The sequence below is a fragment of the Lissotriton vulgaris genome, chromosome 10 (assembly GCF_964263255.1).
Source record: "Lissotriton vulgaris chromosome 10, aLisVul1.2, whole genome shotgun sequence".
Lineage (NCBI taxonomy): Eukaryota > Metazoa > Chordata > Amphibia > Caudata > Salamandridae > Lissotriton > Lissotriton vulgaris.
In genome coordinates, this window is record NC_141698.1 from 31,578,252 (window position 1) to 31,600,112 (window position 21,861).

At 52.4% G+C, this 21,861-nt stretch overlaps 1 protein-coding gene across 4 annotated transcripts in view; it reads left to right on the top strand.

Annotated features, from left to right (window-relative positions):
* Positions 1-21,861, top strand: part of SLC38A5 (solute carrier family 38 member 5) — a 418,440-nt gene that overhangs the window by 325,215 nt on the left and 71,364 nt on the right. For all 4 annotated transcript variants that reach the window (XM_086940341.1, XM_086940342.1, XM_086940343.1 and 1 more), the window contains 2 exons: positions 177-269; positions 874-955. In XM_086940341.1, the coding sequence (XP_086796467.1) occupies positions 177-269; positions 874-955 (175 nt within the window). The remainder of the gene's footprint in view (positions 1-176; positions 270-873; positions 956-21,861) is intronic.

The following is a 21,861-nucleotide window of genomic DNA, read 5'->3' on the forward strand; positions in this document are numbered from 1 at the left end:
TCTATCCTCTTCCCTAGACCTCCCCTACTTCCAACCTTCCCATCAGTCGACGTCTCTAAGGATGCTGCTCGAGTCACACTCACCTCCCTTGAGGCTTTGCCCCTTCCCTGAGCTCTTGTACCTCTCTGGGTGTGAGTGGTTTTATTCTACAATGTCTTCTCTTCTCCTGACTGCAGGGATCCGAGCCTACGAGCAGCTGGGGCAGAGAGCCTTTGGCCCTGGAGGGAAGATTGTGGCTGGGCTGATCATCACCATGCACAACATTGGAGGTAAGCAGGGTAACTGCCCAGCGAAGACTGCTGCAGCCCTGGGCACCCCGGGGGACTTTCAGATACCAGAGACTGAGGCAACAAACCTGGCCATGTCGTCCACATCTTAACATAAACACACAGAGAATGCCCAGGTCACTGAAACCTAGCATGGGGCGCGCTCCACCTGAGTCAACCAAAGATCTTGGAGAAATTGCCTCACCCACAACTCCTCGTGGCACGCGTCATCATAGGCGATTTTCCACGCCATGGTAGGTAAATACCACCCCGGTGGACTCAGCCATTGCTGGGAGTTCTTAGGTAATTGATATCTGGATAATCGCAGGGCTCCAATCAATGGTAAAAGTATCTCGATGTATGTTGGTGGGCATCGTGGCTACTTTAGCTGCCCCTCAGAGCCCGGAACTGGCAGGCCTATAAAGCTGCAGAGGTGAAGAGGGGTACTATGCACCAGGGTCTCCCTGCGTGTGGGGTTCAGCCGCGAACCCTAGGGGACACACAGCCGGGGACTCTACAGCAGGCGGCTTCCGTTCTCTGGAACAGAGCACTGCTCTTCACAAAAGTATTTTTAGAAGACTTATTTTTGTTTATTTATTTTTTGCAGCCATGTCGAGTTATTTATACATCGTTAAATATGAGCTGCCCCTGGTGATACAGACGTTCCTGGGACTTGTCGCGAACACAGGGTAAGTGAGCCGCGCTCAACTGCATGCCAAGAGGGCGGCCTGTGCGCCATCTATTCCTGTCTGCTCTCTCCAAGGAAGTAGATGGGGGCTGTGAAAAACGTCCTAACTGATGAGAGTGACTAGGAGTGCCTTAACGGAGCTCCATGGCGGCCGCAGCTGCTACCAAGCAGGGCTTTAAACTTTGACGAAAGTGTGACTACAGGTGGGGCCGCCACATGGAACTCATGGGGCGTTTCTCAATAATTATCTGAGAATGCGTCGCTAGAGGAAAAACTCCTCTACCACATAGCACACCTTAGCGCGTGTCACTTACTGGTCTACTAATAACACTTTTTACACCACTCACCTTGTACCACACATAGGTCCTGAAGAAAGCCATACCAATAAAGGGAGCATGGCTGAAACATGTTGACCGATTAGGATTTTGGAGTCACCTTAAGATTCCCCACAATATCCACCTCCCGTTTTTATTTGCTGCCAAGGGTCCACATATTAAAATAATATTTTTTACCTAGTGGGACCCTTAGGACAGTTCATTTTAACATTCACTCACCCACTATCACTGCACTCTCACGTCACAATACCCGCTCCTCTGTAGCCAGGCGTTGTAGCACACCTGAGGTGCACTCAGCTTCTTGGGTGGGGCCCGATGATGAAGCATGTCACAAACTAGGTTGGTGAGTGAGGGCTTTTTTCAAAACACAATGTGTTTTCTTCCCATCACATACAAACCCTAGGAGCACCTACTGGAGAGCCAGTTCTCCTTGATATTTATATATAGGAGTGCAGCTCTCCCATTGGATACAAAATGGTGGCTTACAAGTTCTCCTTTGTATTCTGGGACAGAGTGGATCGCAATTCTGTTAGTAATTTTTAAAAATGTGAGTTAAGTGCTAGTTGTGCTGTCTGTGTAAATTGGAATATTAGTTGTTCGCAAGTGTGTAAATGTACTTGCGCAGTACCTAGGACAACAGTCGTGAATGGTGAATACGAGTGCGCGCTGTGCCGGGTTCTGATCTGCTTTAACCAGGTTTGCATTGTCCCAATCAGCAGTAGTCAGCCATGAAGATGTTACGCCACCAGATCATAGCGACAAAGTTATGTTAGGAATGTTTGTGGGATGTCAGATTGGTCTTTGCAGAGTTATCTGGGGGCGGCTGTTGATGCAAGAAGGGTATAGCAGGCAGGGTTGCACACTAAGCCGGAAGCATCCCTGAAAATGATACCAGGCCCTTGTTTCCCAGAAATAGAGTAATGCACAGTATTGGAGTAGGTGGTGGCTCTAAACCTGTGATTGTGTTGTGCAAAAATGTGCTTAAACTATTAATTTTATAGACTAATTTCCCAAATAAATTGCTTGAAAGCACCAGGTGTTGCTGGCTGCTATGAAGAGAAAGTCAAGAAATGTTCCAGAGCTTTATTACTTGGTAGCAGCAAATCCAATGTGCGCTCATATATTGCTTGCGTATCCCCAAGTGCTGCTTTTGGGGGCCACGTGGATTCTGTCCGTCCGGCGCTCAAGCAGCTCCTTGACCTCCTCCTCTAGGGGTTTTACCTGTGCAGCTATGATTACCAGGTGGGTGGCCCAGATTTCAGAGCACCAAAGTCTATCATGTCCTCGTTTCGCTCCTCTCCGAGCTCCTACTGGATTATGTTCATACTTCGGTTGTCGGATGTTTGTGTAACTGTGCTGACGGTGCCATGGTTGTGGTGGTGTTAGTACCAACACACGCAGAACCAAAGGGGTTGTCCAACTCGGTGTCATTAGACCAAGCTCAGACTTCAACCCTTCTCTGGTGTTGGTCACCAAAGGCCCTGTAGCTCTCCAGCCTGCCCAGGTGAGTGGCTGCTGCCTTGTGGATCTTCTCGAGCCCCACTCAGGGTGGCTGCTGCCGTGTGAGTGTACTCAAGATCAAAAGTCAGGGTGGCTGCTGCCTTGTGGGTGGGCTGCCCGGCAGAGGAAGCTACTGCCTTGTGGGTGTACTCAAGATCTACAGTCAGGGTGGGCTGTCCAACAAACGAGGCTGCAGCATTGTTAGTGTGCTCAGGAGCCTCAGTATGGGCTGGCCTTCCTGGCGGCGAGAGCTGCTGACTTGTGGATGTATTCAGGAGCCCCAGTTGTGGATGGCCTACCTGGCGGAGAGAGCTGTTGCCTTGTGGTGGTAATGGCTAGAAGCAAGACTCACTGTATGTTCTACACCGAGTTGCCAGACTTTCACGATGGAGATTGCACGATTCAGTTCTCCATGAGATTTTGTAGAGGAACAACTAGTTAATATTCATCACAGGTGCTGAAGAAATAGGATCTATTCACCCTCACCCTGATGACTTCCTTTGCTGCAACACATCATCTTCAAAACTAGCTACTTCTATATGAAGCCATGTCAGCCTGCACCGTACCTCCCTGGCTGACATGTTTACCACCTCTAGTGGCTCTCAGCACACCAGCAGCCAGGACTCCATCTGACTGGAGACGAAGAAGGGCTAAACAAAAGTAAAAACAAAGCAACAGTGCTTCTCTCTTTATACACCAAGGATCTGGAACAGCATTCCTGTATCTATTAGGCACCAGTCCCCCATGTAGGAAAGAGACGAAGGTGAGGCAGTACATCAAGACACACTACATTCGGTACCCAGTACCCATCCAGGCACTCATTGACTCTATCTCTGAACCTGACACTCCAAGGCACTCATGGACTGTACCTTTGAATCTGGACATCCGCAGGCACTGGTAGACTGTACCTTTGAATCTGGATATCCGCAGGCACTCGTGGACTGTACCTTTGAACCTGGACACCTCCAGGCACTCGTGGACTGTACCTTTGAACCTGGACACCTCCAGGCACTCGTGGACTGTACCTTTGAACCTGGACATCCGCAGGCACTCGTGGACTGTACTTTTCAACCTGGACATCCACAGGCAGTCGTGGACTGTACCTTTGATCCTGGAGACCTCCAGACACTCATGGACTATACCTATGAACTTGGAGACCTCCAGACACTCATGGACTGTGCCTTTGAACCAGGACACCTCCAGGCACTCGTGGACTGTACCTTTGAACCAGGACACCTCCAGGCACTCGTGGACTGTACCTTTGAACGTGGACATCTCAAGGCAATCGTGGACTGTACCTTCAAACATGGACACCTCCAGGCACTCGTGGACTGTACCTTTGAACCTGGACACCTCCAGGCACTCGTGGACTGTACCTTTGAACCTGGACACCTCCAGGCACTCGTGGACTGTACCTTTGAACCTGGACACCTCCAGGCACTCGTGGACTGTACCTTTGAACCTGGACATCCGCAGGCACTCGTGGACTGTACTTTTCAACCTGGACATCCACAGGCAGTCGTGGACTGTACCTTTGAACCTGGAGACCTCCAGACACTCATGGACTATACCTATGAACTTGGAGACCTCCAGACACTCATGGACTGTGCCTTTGAACCAGGACACCTCCAGGCACTCGTGGACTGTACCTTTGAACCAGGACACCTCCAGGCACTCGTGGACTGTACCTTTGAACGTGGACATCTCAAGGCACTCGTTGACTGTACCTTTGAACCTGGACACCTCCAGGCACTCGTGAACTGTACCTTTGAACTTGGACACCTCCAGGCACTCGTGCACTGTACCTTTGAACAAGGACACCTTCAGGCACTCGTGGTCTGTACCTTTGAACGTGGACACCGCCAGGCACTTGTGGACATCTCAAGGCACTCGTGGACTGTACCTTTGAACATGGACACCTACAGGCACTCGTGGACTGTACCTTTGAACCTGGACACCTCCAGGCACTAGTGGACTGTACCTTTGAACCTGGACACCTCCAGGCACTCGTTGACTGTACCTTTGAACGTGGACATCTCAAGGCACTCGTGGACTGTACCTTTGAACCAGGATATCTCCAGGCACTTGTGGACTGTACCCTTTAACATGGGCATCTCTAGGCACTCATTGACAGTACCTTTGAACCTGGACACCTCCAAGCACTCTGGGACTGTACCTTTGAACCTCAACACCTTTAGGCGCTCTTTGACTGTACCTTTAAACCAGGACATCTGCAGACACTCGTGGACTGTACCTTTGAACCTGGACACCTCTAGGCGCTCTTTGACTGTACCTTTGAACCAGGACACCTCCAGGCACTCGTGGACTGTACCTTTAAACCAGGACATCTGCAGACACTCGTGGACTGTACCTTTGAACCTGGACATCTGCAGGCGTTCGTTGACTGTACCTTTGAACCTGGGCATCTCCAGGCACTCGTGGACTGTACCTTTGAACCAGGACACCTCCAGGCACTCGTGGACTGTACCTTTGAACCAGGACACCTCCAGGCACTCGTGGTCTGTACCTTTGAACCTGGACACCTGCAGGCGTTCGTGGACTGTACCTTTAAACCTGGACATCTGTAGGCACTCGTGGACTGTACTTTTGAACCTGGACATCTGCAGACACTCATGGACTGTACCTTTGAACCAGGACACCTCCAGGCACTCGTGGACTGTACCTTTGAACCTGGACACCTCTAGGCGCTCTTTGACTGTACCTTTGAACCAGGACATCTGCAGACACTCGTGGACTGTACCTTTGAACCTCAACACCTTTAGGCGCTCTTTGACTGTACCTTTGAACCATGACACTTCCAGGCACTCGTGGACTGTACCTTTAAACCAGGACATCTGCAGACACTCGTGGACTGTACCTTTGAACCTGGACACCTCTAGGCGCCCTTTGACTGTACCTTTGAACCAGGACACCTCCAGGCACTCGTGGACTGTACCTTTAAACCAGGACATCTGCAGACACTCGTGGACTGTACCTTTGAACCTGGACACCTCTAGGCGCTCTTTGACTGTACCTTTGAACCTGGAAACCTCCAGGCACTCGTGCACTGTACCTTTTACCCTGGGCATCTCCAGGCATTCATTACTGTACCTTGTAACCAGGACACCTCCAGACACTCGTGGGCTGTACCTTTGAACCTGGACATCTGCAGACGTACGTGGACTGTACCTTTGCACCTGGACATCTGCAGGCACTCGTGGACTGTACCTTTGAACCAGGACACCTCTAAGCGCTCATGGACTGTACCTTTGAACCAGGACATCTGCAGACACTCGTGGACTGTACCTTTGAACCAGGACACATCTAAGCGCTCATGGACTGTACCTTTGAACCTGGACACCTCCAGGCACTCGTGGACTGTACCTTTGAACCTGGACACCTCCAGGCACTCGTGGACTGTACCTTTGAACGTGGACATCTCAAGGCACTCGTGGACTGTAACTTTCAACATGGACACCTCCAGGCACTCGTGCACTGTACCTTTTACCCTGGGCATCTCCAGGCATTCATTACTGTTCCTTTGAACCAGGACACCTCCAGGCACTTGTGGACTGTACCTTTGAACGTGGACATCTCAAGGCACTCGTGGACTGTACCTTCAAACATGGACACCTCCAGGCACTCGTGGACTGTACCTTTGAACCTGGACACCTCCAGGCACTCGTGGACTGTACCTTTGAACCTGGACACCTCCAGGCACTCGTGGACTGTACCTTTGAACCAGGACACCTCCAGGCGCTAGTGGACTGTACCTTTGAACCTGGACACCTCCAGGCACTCATGGACTGTACCTTTGAACCTGGACACCTCCAGGCACTCATGGACTTTACCTTTGAACCAGGACATCTGCAGCCACTCGTGGACTGTACCTTTGAACCAGGACACCTCTAAGCGCTCATGGACTGTACCTTTGAACCTGGACACCTCTAGGCACTCGTGGACTGTACCTTTGAACCAGGACATCTGCAGACGTACGTGGACTGTACCTTTGCACTTGGACATCTGCAGGCACTCGTGGACTGTACCTTTGAACCAGGACACCTCTAAGTGCTCATGGACTGTACCTTTGAACCAGGACATCTGCAGACACTCGTGGACTGTCCCTGTGAACCTGGACATCTGCAGCCACTCGTGGACTGTACCTTTGAACCTGGACATCTGCAGGCACTCGTGGACTGTACCTTTGAACCTGGACACCTCCAGGCACTCGTGGACTGTACCTTTGAACCTGGATATCTCCAGCCACTCGTGGACTGTACCTTTGAACCAGGACATCTGCAGACACTCGTGGACTGTACCTTTGAACCTGGACACCTCCAGGCACTCGTGGACTTTACCTTTGAACCAGGACACATCTAAGCGCTCATGGACTGTACCTTTGAACCAGGACACCTCCAGGCACTCGTGGACTGTACCTTTGAACGTGGACATCTCAAGGCACTCGTGGACTGTAACTTTCAACATGGACACCTCCAGGCACTCGTGCACTGTACCTTTTACCCTGGGCATCTCCAGGCATTCATTACTGTTCCTTTGAACCAGGACACCTCCAGGCACTTGTGGACTGTACCTTTGAACGTGGACATCTCAAGGCACTCGTGGACTGTACCTTCAAACATGAACACCTCCAGGCACTCGTGGACTGTACCTTTGAACCTGGACACCTCCAGGCACTCGTGGACTGTACCTTTGAACCTGGACACCTCCAGGCACTCGTGGACTGTACCTTTGAACCTGGACACCTCCAGGCACTCGTGGACTGTACCTTTGAACCTGGACACCTCCAGGCACTCGTGGACTGTACCTTTGAACCAGGACACCTCCAGGCGCTAGTGGACTGTACCTTTGAACCTGGACACCTCCAGGCACTCGTGGACTGTACCTTTGAACCAGGACATCTGCAGACGTACGTGGACTGTACCTTTGCACTTGGACATCTGCAGGCACTCGTGGACTGTACCTTTGAACCAGGACACATCTAAGCGCTCATGGACTGTACCTTTGAACCAGGACATCTGCAGACACTCGTGGACTGTCCCTGTGAACCTGGACATCTGCAGCCACTCGTGGACTGTACCTTTGAACCAGGACACCTCTAAGTGCTCATGAACTGTACCTTTGAACCAGGACATCTCCAGGCACTCGTGGACTGTACCTTTAAACCTGGGCAACCCCAGACACTCGTGGACTGTACCTTTGAACCAGGACATCTCCAGGCACTCGTGGACTGTACCTTTCAACATGGACACCTCCAGGCACTCATGGACTGTACCTTTTAACCTGGGCATCTCTAGGCACTCATTGACAGTACCTTTGAACTTGGACACCTCCAGGCACTGATGGACTGTACCTTTGAACCTGGACACCTTAAAGCACTCGTGGACTGTACCTTTGAAGCAGGACACCTCCAGGCTCTCGTGGACTGTACCTTTGAACCTGGACACCTCCAGGCGCTCGTGGACTGTACCTTTGAACCTGGACACCTCCAGGCCATCGTGGACTGTACCTTTGAACGTGGACACCTCAAGCCACTCGTGGACTGTACCTTTCAACATGGACACCTCCAGGCACTCGTGGACTGTACCTTTGAACCTGGACACCTCCAGGCACTCGTGGACTGTACCTTTGAACCAGGACATCTGCAGACGTACGTGGACTGTACCTTTGCACTTGGACATCTGCAGGCACTCGTGGACTGTACCTTTGAACCAGGACACCTCTAAGTGCTCATGGACTGTACCTTTGAACCAGGACATCTGCAGACACTCGTGGACTGTCCCTGTGAACCTGGACATCTGCAGCCACTCGTGGACTGTACCTTTGAACCTGGACATCTGCAGGCACTCGTGGACTGTACCTTTGAACCTGGACACCTCCAGGCACTCGTGGACTGTACCTTTGAACCTGGATATCTCCAGCCACTCGTGGACTGTACCTTTGAACCAGGACATCTGCAGACACTCGTGGACTGTACCTTTGAACCTGGACACCTCCAGGCACTCGTGGACTTTACCTTTGAACCAGGACACATCTAAGCGCTCATGGACTGTACCTTTGAACCAGGACACCTCCAGGCACTCGTGGACTGTGCCTTTGAACGTGGACATCTCAAGGCACTCGTGGACTGTAACTTTCAACATGGACACCTCCAGGCACTCGTGCACTGTACCTTTTACCCTGGGCATCTCCAGGCATTCATTACTGTTCCTTTGAACCAGGACACCTCCAGGCACTTGTGGACTGTACCTTTGAACGTGGACATCTCAAGGCACTCGTGGACTGTACCTTCAAACATGAACACCTCCAGGCACTCGTGGACTGTACCTTTGAACCTGGACACCTCCAGGCACTCGTGGACTGTACCTTTGAACCTGGACACCTCCAGGCACTCGTGGACTGTACCTTTGAACCTGGACACCTCCAGGCACTCGTGGACTGTACCTTTGAACCTGGACACCTCCAGGCACTCGTGGACTGTACCTTTGAACCAGGACACCTCCAGGCGCTAGTGGACTGTACCTTTGAACCTGGACACCTCCAGGCACTCGTGGACTGTACCTTTGAACCAGGACATCTGCAGACGTACGTGGACTGTACCTTTGCACTTGGACATCTGCAGGCACTCGTGGACTGTACCTTTGAACCAGGACACATCTAAGCGCTCATGGACTGTACCTTTGAACCAGGACATCTGCAGACACTCGTGGACTGTCCCTGTGAACCTGGACATCTGCAGCCACTCGTGGACTGTACCTTTGAACCAGGACACCTCTAAGTGCTCATGAACTGTACCTTTGAACCAGGACATCTCCAGGCACTCGTGGACTGTACCTTTAAACCTGGGCAACCCCAGACACTTGTGGACTGTACCTTTGAACCAGGACATCTCCAGGCACTTGTGGACTGTACCTTTCAACATGGACACCTCCAGGCACTCATGGACTGTACCTTTTAACCTGGGCATCTCTAGGCACTCATTGACAGTACCTTTGAACTTGGACACCTCCAGGCACTGATGGACTGTACCTTTGAACCTGGACACCTTAAAGCACTCGTGGACTGTACCTTTGAAGCAGGACACCTCCAGGCTCTCGTGGACTGTACCTTTGAACCTGGACACCTCCAGGCCATCGTGGACTGTACCTTTGAACGTGGACACCTCAAGCCACTCGTGGACTGTACCTTTCAACATGGACACCTCCAGGCACTCGTGGACTGTACCTTTGAACCTGGACACCTCCAGGCACTCGTGGACTGTACCCTTGAACCAGGACACCTCTAAGCGCTCATTGACTGTATCTTTGAACCAGGACATCTGCAGACACTCGTGGACTGTACCTTTGAACCTGGATATCTCCAGGAACTCGTGGACTGTACCTTTGAACGTGGACATCTCAAGGCACTCGTGGACTGTACCTTCAAACATGGACACCTCCAGGCACTCGTGCACTGTACCTTTGAACCTGGACACCTCCAGGCACTCGTGGACTGTACCTTTGAACCTGGACACCTCCAGGCACTCGTGGACTGTACCTTTGAACCAGGACACCTCCAGGCGCTCGTGGACTGTACCTTTGAACCTGGACACCTCCAAGCACCTGTGGACAGTACCTTTGAACGTGGACATCCTAAGGCACTCATGGACTGTACCTTTCAACATGGACACCTCCAGGCACTCGTGGACTATACCTTTGAAGCAGGACACCTCTAAGCGCTCATGGACTGTACCTTTGAACCAGGACACCTCCAGGCACTCGAGGACTGTACCTTTCAACATGGACACCTCCAGGCACTCGTGGACTGTACCTTTGAACCTGGACACCTCCAGGCACTCGTGCACTGTACCTTTGAACCTGGACACCTCCAGGCACTCGTGGACTGTACCTTTGAACCTGGACACCTCCAGGCACTCGTGGACTGTACCTTTGAACCAGGACACCTCCAGGCGCTCGTGGACTGTACCTTTGAACCTGGACACCTCCAAGCACCTGTGGACAGTACCTTTGAACGTGGACATCCTAAGGCACTCATGGACTGTACCTTTCAACATGGACACCTCCAGGCACTCGTGGACTATACCTTTGAAGCAGGACACCTCTAAGCGCTCATGGACTGTACCTTTGAACCAGGACACCTCCAGGCACTCGAGGACTGTACCTTTCAACATGGACACCTCCAGGCACTCGTGGACTGTACCTTTGAACCTGGACACCTCCAGGCACTCGTGGACTGTACCCTTGAACCAGGACACCTCTAAGCGCTCATTGACTGTATCTTTGAACCAGGACATCTGCAGACACTCGTGGACTGTACCTTTGAACCTGGATATCTCCAGGAACTCGTGGACTGTACCTTTGAACCTGGTCACCTCTAGGCACTCGTGGACTGTACCTTTGAACGTGGACATCTCAAGGCACTCGTGGACTGTACCTTCAAACATGGACACCTCCAGGCACTCGTGCACTGTACCTTTGAACCTGGACACCTCCAGGCACTCGTGGACTGTACCTTTGAACCTGGACACCTCCAGGCACTCGTGGACTGTACCTTTGAACCAGGACACCTCCAGGCGCTCGTGGACTGTACCTTTGAACCTGGACACCTCCAAGCACCTGTGGACAGTACCTTTGAACGTGGACATCCTAAGGCACTCATGGACTGTACCTTTCAACATGGACACCTCCAGGCACTCGTGGACTATACCTTTGAAGCAGGACACCTCTAAGCGCTCATGGACTGTACCTTTGAACCAGGACACCTCCAGGCACTCGAGGACTGTACCTTTGAACGTTGACATCTCAAGGCACTCGTGGACTGTACCTTTGAACCTGGACACCTCCAGGCGCTCGTGGACTGTACCTTTGAACCTGGACACCTCTTGGCACTCGTGAACTGTACCTTTGAACGTGGACACCTCCAGGCACTCGTGGACTGTACCTTTGAACCAGAACACCTCCAGGCGCTCGTGGACTGTACCTTTGAACGTGGACACCTCTAGGCGCTCGTGGACTGTACCTTTGAACCTGGACACCTCTAGGCGCTCGTGGACTGTACCTTTGAACCAGGACACCTCCAGGCGCTCGTGGACTGTACCTTTGAACGTGGACATCTCAAGGCACTCCTGGACTGTACCTTTGAACCAGGACATCTCCAGGCACTCGTGGACTGTACCTTTCAACATGGACACCTCCAGGCACTCGTGGACTGTACCTTTTAACCTGGGCATCTCTAGGCACTCATTGACAGTACCTTTGAACTTGGACACCTCCAGGCACTGATGGACTGTACCTTTGAACCTGGACACCTTAAAGCACTCGTGGACTGTACCTTTGAAGCAGGACACCTCCAGGCTCTCGTGGACTGTACCTTTGAACCTGGACACCTCCAGGCGCTCGTGGACTGTACCTTTGAACCTGGACACCTCCAGGCCATCGTGGACTGTACCTTTGAACGTGGACACCTCAAGCCACTCGTGGACTGTACCTTTCAACATGGACACCTCCAGGCACTCGTGGACTGTACCTTTGAACCTGGACACCTCCAGGCACTCGTGGACTGTACCCTTGAACCAGGACACCTCTAAGCGCTCATTGACTGTATCTTTGAACCAGGACATCTGCAGACACTCGTGGACTGTACCTTTGAACCTGGATATCTCCAGGAACTCGTGGACTGTACCTTTGAACCTGGTCACCTCTAGGCACTCGTGGACTGTACCTTTGAACGTGGACATCTCAAGGCACTCGTGGACTGTACCTTCAAACATGGACACCTCCAGGCACTCGTGCACTGTACCTTTGAACCTGGACACCTCCAGGCACTCGTGGACTGTACCTTTGAACCTGGACACCTCCAGGCACTCGTGGACTGTACCTTTGAACCAGGACACCTCCAGGCGCTCGTGGACTGTACCTTTGAACCTGGACACCTCCAAGCACCTGTGGACAGTACCTTTGAACGTGGACATCTCAAGGCACTCATGGACTGTACCTTTCAACATGGACACCTCCAGGCACTCGTGGACTATACCTTTGAAGCAGGACACCTCTAAGCGCTCATGGACTGTACCTTTGAACCAGGACACCTCCAGGCACTCGAGGACTGTACCTTTGAACGTTGACATCTCAAGGCACTCGTGGACTGCACCTTTGAACCTGGACACCTCCAGGCGCTCGTGGACTGTACCTTTGAACCTGGACACCTCTTGGCACTCGTGAACTGTACCTTTGAACGTGGACACCTCCAGGCACTCGTGGACTGTACCTTTGAACCAGAACACCTCCAGGCGCTCGTGGACTGTACCTTTGAACGTGGACACCTCTAGGCGCTCGTGGACTGTACCTTTGAACCTGGACACCTCTAGGCGCTCGTGGACTGTACCTTTGAACCAGGACACCTCCAGGCGCTCGTGGACTGTACCTTTGAACGTGGACATCTCAAGGCACTCCTGGACTGTACCTTTGAACCTGGACACCTCCAGGCACTCGTGGACTGTACCTTTGAACCAGGACCCCTCCAGGCACTCGTGGACTGTACCTTTGAACGTGGACACCTCCAGGCACTCGTGGACTGTACCTTTGAACCAGAACACCTCTAGGCGCTCGTGGACTGTACCTTTGAACCAGGACACCTCTAGGCGCTCATGGACTGTACCTTTGAACCAGAACACCTCCAGGCACTCGTGGACTGTACCTTTGAACCAGAACACCTCTAGGCGCTCGTGGACTGTACCTTTGAACCAGGACACCTCCAGGCACTCGTGGACTGTACCTTTGAACGTGGACATCTCAAGGCACTCGTGGACTGTACCTTCAAACATGGACACCTCCAGGCACTCGTGCACTGTACCTTTGAACCTGGACACCTCCAGGCACTCGTGGACTGTACCTTTGAACCTGGACACCTCCAGGCACTCGTGGACTGTACCTTTGAACCAGGACACCTCCAGGCGCTCGTGGACTGTACCTTTGAACCTGGACACCTCAAAGCACCCGTGGACTGTACCTTTGAACGTGGACATCTCAAGGCACTCGTGGACTGTACCTTTCAACATGGACACCTCCAGGCACTCGTGGACTGTACCTTTGAAGCAGGACACCTCTAAGCGCTCATGGACTGTACCTTTGAACCAGGACACCTCCAGGCACTCGAGGAATGTACCTTTGAACGTGGACATCTCAAGGCACTCGTGGACTGTACCTTTGAACCTGGACATCTGCAGGTGTTCGTTGACTGTACCTTTGAACCTGGGCATCTCCAGGCACTCGTGAACTGTACCTTTGAACCAGGACACCTCCAGGCACTCGTGGTCTGTACCTTTGAACCTGGACACCTGCAGGCGTTCGTGGACTGTACCTTTAAACCTGGACATCTGTAGGCACTCGTGGACTGTACTTTTGAACCTGGACATCTGCAGACACTCATGGACTGTACCTTTGAACCAGGACACCTCCAGGCACTCGTGGACTGTACCTTTGAACCTGGACACCTCTAGGCGCTCTTTGACTGTACCTTTGAACCAGGACACCTCCAGGCACTCGTGGACTGTACCTTTAAACCAGGACATCTGCAGACACTCGTGGACTGTACCTTTGAACCTCAACACCTTTAGGCGCTCTTTGACTGTACCTTTGAACCATGACACTTCCAGGCACTCGTGGACTGTACCTTTAAACCAGGACATCTGCAGACACTCGTGGACTGTACCTTTGAACCTGGACACCTCTAGGCGCCCTTTGACTGTACCTTTGAACCAGGACACCTCCAGGCACTCGTGGACTGTACCTTTAAACCAGGACATCTGCAGACACTCGTGGACTGTACCTTTGAACCTGGACACCTCTAGGCGCTCTTTGACTGTACCTTTGAACCTGGAAACCTCCAGGCACTCGTGCACTGTACCTTTTACCCTGGGCATCTCCAGGCATTCATTACTGTACCTTGTAACCAGGACACCTCCAGACACTCGTGGGCTGTACCTTTGAACCTGGACATCTGCAGACGTACGTGGACTGTACCTTTGCACCTGGACATCTGCAGGCACTCGTGGACTGTACCTTTGAACCAGGACACCTCTAAGCGCTCATGGACTGTACCTTTGAACCAGGACATCTGCAGACACTCGTGGACTGTCATTGAACCAGGACACATCTAAGCGCTCATGGACTGTACCTTTGAACCTGGACACCTCCAGGCACTCGTGGACTTTACCTTTGAACCAGGACACATCTAAGCGCTCATGGACTGTGCCTTTGAACCAGGACACCTCCAGGCACTCGTGGACTGTACCTTTGAACCTGGACACCTCCAAGCACTCGTGGACTGTACCTTTGAACGTGGACATCTCAAGGCACTTGTGGACTGTAACTTTCAACATGGACACCTCCAGGCACTCGTGCACTGTACCTTTTACCCTGGGCATCTCCAGGCATTCATTACTGTTCCTTTGAACCAGGACACCTCCAGGCACTTGTGGACTGTACCTTTGAACGTGGACATCTCAAGGCACTCGTGGACTGTACCTTCAAACATGGACACCTCCAGGCACTCGTGGACTGTACCTTTGAACCTGGACACCTCCAGGCACTCGTGGACTGTACCTTTGAACCTGGACACCTCCAGGCACTCGTGGACTGTACCTTTGAACCAGGACACCTCCAGGCGCTAGTGGACTGTACCTTTGAACCTGGACACCTCCAGGCACTCATGGACTGTACCTTTGAACCTGGACACCTCCAGGCACTCATGGACTTTACCTTTGAACCAGGACATCTGCAGCCACTCGTGGACTGTACCTTTGAACCAGGACACCTCTAAGCGCTCATGGACTGTACCTTTGAACCTGGACACCTCTAGGCACTCGTGGACTGTACCTTTGAACCAGGACATCTGCAGACGTACGTGGACTGTACCTTTGCACTTGGACATCTGCAGGCACTCGTGGACTGTACCTTTGAACCAGGACACCTCTAAGTGCTCATGGACTGTACCTTTGAACCAGGACATCTGCAGACACTCGTGGACTGTCCCTGTGAACCTGGACATCTGCAGCCACTCGTGGACTGTACCTTTGAACCTGGACATCTGCAGGCACTCGTGGACTGTACCTTTGAACCTGGACACCTCCAGGCACTCGTGGACTGTACCTTTGAACCTGGATATCTCCAGCCACTCGTGGACTGTACCTTTGAACCAGGACATCTGCAGACACTCGTGGACTGTACCTTTGAACCTGGACACCTCCAGGCACTCGTGGACTTTACCTTTGAACCAGGACACATCTAAGCGCTCATAGACTGTACCTTTGAACCAGGACACCTCCAGGCACTCGTGGACTGTACCTTTGAACGTGGACATCTCAAGGCACTCGTGGACTGTAACTTTCAACATGGACACCTCCAGGCACTCGTGCACTGTACCTTTTACCCTGGGCATCTCCAGGCATTCATTACTGTTCCTTTGAACCAGGACACCTCCAGGCACTTGTGGACTGTACCTTTGAACGTGGACACCTCAAGGCACTCGTGGACTGTACCTTCAAACATGAACACCTCCAGGCACTCGTGGACTGTACCTTTGAACCTGGACACCTCCAGGCACTCGTGGACTGTACCTTTGAACCTGGACACCTCCAGGCACTCGTGGACTGTACCTTTGAACCTGGACACCTCCAGGCACTCGTGGACTGTACCTTTGAACCTGGACACCTCCAGGCACTCGTGGACTGTACCTTTGAACCAGGACACCTCCAGGCGCTAGTGGACTGTACCTTTGAACCTGGACACCTCCAGGCACTCATGGACTGTACCTTTGAACCTGGACACCTACAGGCACTCGTGGACTTTACCTTTGAACCAGGACATCTGCAGCCACTCGTGGACTGTACCTTTGAACCAGGACACCTCTAGGCGCTCATGGACTGTACCTTTGAACCTGGACACCTCTAGGCATTCGTGGACTGTACCTTTGAACCAGGACATCTGCAGACGTACGTGGACTGTACCTTTGCACCTGGACATCTGCAGGCACTCGTGGACTGTACCTTTGAACCAGGACATCTGCAGACGTACGTGGACTGTACCTTTGCACTTGGACATCTGCAGGCACTCGTGGACTGTACCTTTGAACCAGGACACATCTAAGCGCTCATGGACTGTAACTTTGAACCAGGACATCTGCAGACACTCGTGGACTGTCCCTGTGAACCTGGACATCTGCAGCCACTCGTGGACTGTACCTTTGAACCAGGACACCTCTAAGTGCTCATGAACTGTACCTTTGAACCAGGACATCTCCAGGCACTCGTGGACTGTACCTTTAAACCTGGGCAACCCCAGACACTCGTGGACTGTACCTTTGAACCAGGACATCTCCAGGCACTCGTGGACTGTACCTTTCAACATGGACACCTCCAGGCACTCGTGGACTGTACCTTTTAACCTGGGCATCTCTAGGCACTCATTGACAGTACCTTTGAACTTGGACACCTCCAGGCACTGATGGACTGTACCTTTGAACCTGGACACCTTAAAGCACTCGTGGACTGTACCTTTGAAGTAGGACACCTCCAGGCTCTCGTGGACTGTACCTTTGAACCTGGACACCTCCAGGCGCTCGTGGACTGTACCTTTGAACCTGGACACCTCCAGGCCATCGTGGACTGTACCTTTGAACGTGGACACCTCAAGCCACTCGTGGACTGTACCTTTCAACATGGACACCTCCAGGCACTCGTGGACTGTACCTTTGAACCTGGACACCTCCAGGCACTCGTGGACTGTACCCTTGAACCAGGACACCTCTAAGCGCTCATTGACTGTACCTTTGAACCAGGACATCTGCAGACACTCGTGGACTGTACCTTTGAACCTGGATATCTCCAGGAACTCGTGGACTGTACCTTTGAACCTGGTCACCTCTAGGCACTCGTGGACTGTACCTTTGAACGTGGACATCTCAAGGCACTCGTGGACTGTACCTTCAAACATGGACACCTCCAGGCACTCGTGCACTGTACCTTTGAACCTGGACACCTCCAGGCACTTGTGGACTGTACCTTTGAACCTGGACACCTCCAGGCACTCGTGGACTGTACCTTTGAACCAGGACACCTCCAGGCGCTCGTGGACTGTACCTTTGAACCTGGACACCTCCAAGCACCTGTGGACAGTACCTTTGAACGTGGACATCTCAAGGCACTCGTGGACTGTACCTTTCAACATGGACACCTCCAGGCACTCGTGGACTATACCTTTGAAGCAGGACACCTCTAAGCGCTCATGGACTGTACCTTTGAACCAGGACACCTCCAGGCACTCGAGGACTGTACCTTTGAACGTGGACATCTCAAGGCACTCGTGGACTGTACCTTTGAACCTGGACACCTCCAGGCGCTCGTGGACTGTACCTTTGAACCTGGACACCTCTTGGCACTCGTGAACTGTACCTTTGAACGTGGACACCTCCAGGCACTCGTGGACTGTACCTTTGAACCAGAACACCTCCAGGCGCTCGTGGACTGTACCTTTGAACGTGGACACCTCTAGGCGCTCGTGGACTGTACCTTTGAACCTGGACACCTCTAGGCGCTCGTGGACTGTACCTTTGAACCAGGACACCTCCAGGCGCTCGTGGACTGTACCTTTGAACGTGGACATCTCAAGGCACTCGTGGACTGTACCTTTGAACCTGGACACCTCCAGGCACTCGTGGACTGTACCTTTGAACCAGGACCCCTCCAGGCACTCGTGGACTGTACCTTTGAACGTGGACACCTCCAGGCACTCGTGGACTGTACCTTTGAACCAGAACACCTCTAGGCGCTCGTGGACTGTACCTTTGAACCAGGACACCTCTAGGCGCTCATGGACTGTACCTTTGAACCAGAACACCTCCAGGCACTCGTGGACTGTACCTTTGAACCAGAACACCTCTAGGCGCTCGTGGACTGTACCTTTGAACCAGGACACCTCCAGGCACTCGTGGACTGTACCTTTGAACGTGGACATCTCAAGGCACTCGTGGACTGTACCTTCAAACATGGACACCTCCAGGCACTCATGCACTGTACCTTTGAACCTGGACACCTCCAGGCACTCGTGGACTGTACCTTTGAACCTGGACACCTCCAGGCACTCGTGGACTGTACCTTTGAACCAGGACACCTCTAGGCACTCGTGGACTGTACCTTTGAACCTGGACACCTCCAGCCACTCGTGGACTGTACCTTTGAACCTGGACACCTCTAGGCACTCGTGGACTGTACCTTTGAACCTGGACACCTCTAGGCACTCGTGGACTGTACCTTTGAACCTGGACACCTCCAGGCACTCGTGGACTGTACCTTTGAACCTGGACACCTCCAGGCACTCAGGGACTGTACCTTTGAACCTGGACACCTCCAGGCACTCGTGGACTGTACCTTTGAACCTGGACACCTCCAGCCACTCGTGGACTGTACCTTTGAACCTGGACACCTCCAGCCACTCGTGGACTGTACCTTTGAACCTGGACACCTCTAGGCACTCGTGGACTGTACCTTTGAACCTGGACACCTCCAGCCACTCGTGGACTGTACCTTTGAACCTGGACACCTCCAGCCACTCGTGGACTGTACCTTTGAACCTGGACACCTCTAGGCACTCGTGGACTGTACCTTTGAACCTGGACACCTCTAGGCACTCGTGGACTGTACCTTTGAACCTGGACACCTCTAGGCACTCGTGGACTGTACCTTTGAACCTGGACATCTTCCTGCTGGGTTTGCTCTACACAGATATCACCTTTGTGCTTACCTTCAAATGTATGGACCATTCCATTGTTAATACGGGGAGGAGGGTTCTTGTCTTTGCTAGGCATGTTGGTGGCCAGCACCCAGGGAGAGGTGAGCGTGACAGGCATAGTAGGAACGCCTGTCTCTCCTTGGTAGATAGGACTCCTGCACTGCCGGGCACAAGCTCGGTGGTGTGCTGTGTAGAAAGCCTCATGCCTTGCAGGTTGCGCTATATGAAGCCTTGGGGCGTGCCTCTATACAGGCATACGTACGTTATCAGTCCAAGGCTTTAGTCCATACATTCAGGGCTACACTCTACCCCTTGCCAGGGGCAGCAAGGACCCTGCACCGAGCCTCCAAGGCCCCTCTGTAGGCGACAGTACAGGCTTCCACTACTTCCCAAGAGGCCCTGTTTAACAGAGTGTAACAGCTGGGCCAGCTCCTGACCTTGTTCGTGCTCACATCTGGATGCGCGCCATGCTAGAAGTGCACACATCTGGAACCCCTTTCTCTGTTCCCATGCCCTCCCCTGGCCCCTCTGCCAGAGTTCTTGGCGCTTTCCTGCTGACACCTGCGACCGCTGCAGACCAGGGGAGCGTAAGGCATGGGGCGGAAGAGGTTGTGGGGGGTGGGGTCTATATTGCTGTCGGGCCCTGTGCCTGGAGAGATGGTGACCTGTCTGCCTGGTACCTGGAGGGTACGAATCTAGTGCTGTGAAGTCCATCCCCAGGGGGAGTGCACCAATTGTCGCTTTCAGTTGAGGTGCCACGAAATGAATGGGCTCTGGAGTGGTTGCATGTAAAATCATAGAAGGAACTGTGATATCTGAATGGTCACGGTGCAGGGGCCAACTGAGATCAAAACTATGGGCCTATACCTAAGATGAGCGAGTAGATTATTTCAAATATGATATTTGTGTTCAAATAAGGAATGAGGAATACCCGAAAGTATGTGTTCTCGTTTTAGAAAATGTAACTTTAAGAGCTACGAACTGCAGAGAGGGTATTAGTAGGAGCCAGTTCTATGATTGCCCAGGCAATACATTGAAGTACAAGGCAATACATATGCGAGGAATTACTTATTTTATTATAAATTATTTCGGAATGACCCTGCAGAAATTATCCTTACAGGAGGAATGGGCAACAGGGGTGCTTTTACTTTCAGGAATGTCAAAAATAAATAAAAAAATAAACTTTAGTCTTCAATACCACCCCAAAAAGGTTTTGACTCTAGGTAAGACTCCTTCAACCTATCCACCCACCCAAACATTTACTGTTTTTTTGTTAAAGATATTTTTATTGAGAATATAAGAAGGAAGAGAAAAAGAAGAGAGAGAAGATAGAAACATAAGAATGCAACAAGAGCCCTCGCAGGAGCTCACTTCACATGGCCAAGAAGCAGTATCATTGTTGAAGATTGTACAACGCGGCCACCCTAGCCAGGATGATTCTCAGAGTCCGCCAGCCAACAACGTTGTGCCCAACGGGAAATCCTTAGAAAGGCGTCAGTCCACAGTGGCACCGGGCAAAAGCTATCCGAGCCAGGGGCGTATTCGACCAGTTCAAGTTGCGCCTCCATGTGTCTTGGCCACGAGAAAGACAATGCAGCGAGGCGTAACGTAAAGACCCATCCCCCCTAGAAACAAACAGAGCAAACCCCCCCCCCAAAAAAACTCCTGTAACCCTCCAACCCCCCTCCCCCCAGTGATGGCAGTCAAGCAACAGGCACACATCCAAACATTCTCTCACACCTGAAACAAATGAAGTGCACGTAAAGTGGGCGGACAGACCGTGTTAGACGGACCGGGAGGGTCGGCCGAGATTACGGGGAGAGGTCTCCAGGGAGAGCCGTCTCCAACGACTGTACAGGTAAGTAACTTCCCCCCCACAGACGGACACCACACAAGATTGAAGGTTAACGAGACTTTATATGCAATTCTTAGGTTACGTCGCTATGATACAAGGAGGTCTGGACTCAGGGGTCCCCTCGGTTCTGATCTCTGGTTGAGGAGAAAGGGTAGCGGGACAGTCTTAGTTACCAATGAGTTAAATAGCTCTCAATCCTCGAGCTCGGCGTGGTTGCTGATCGGGCCGTGGAGGAGCCAAGCAGGTCCCGAGATGGATGAAGGATGGTCGACGGGCCGTGGAGAAGCCAAGCAGGTCCCGATGAAGATGATGGTTACAACGGTCCGCGGCCTCGCCAGCAGATCCGGACGACGGTGAAGAATGAAGGTTACGACGGCTGTGGCAGCGCCAACAGGCAGGACGATGGTGCACAGGA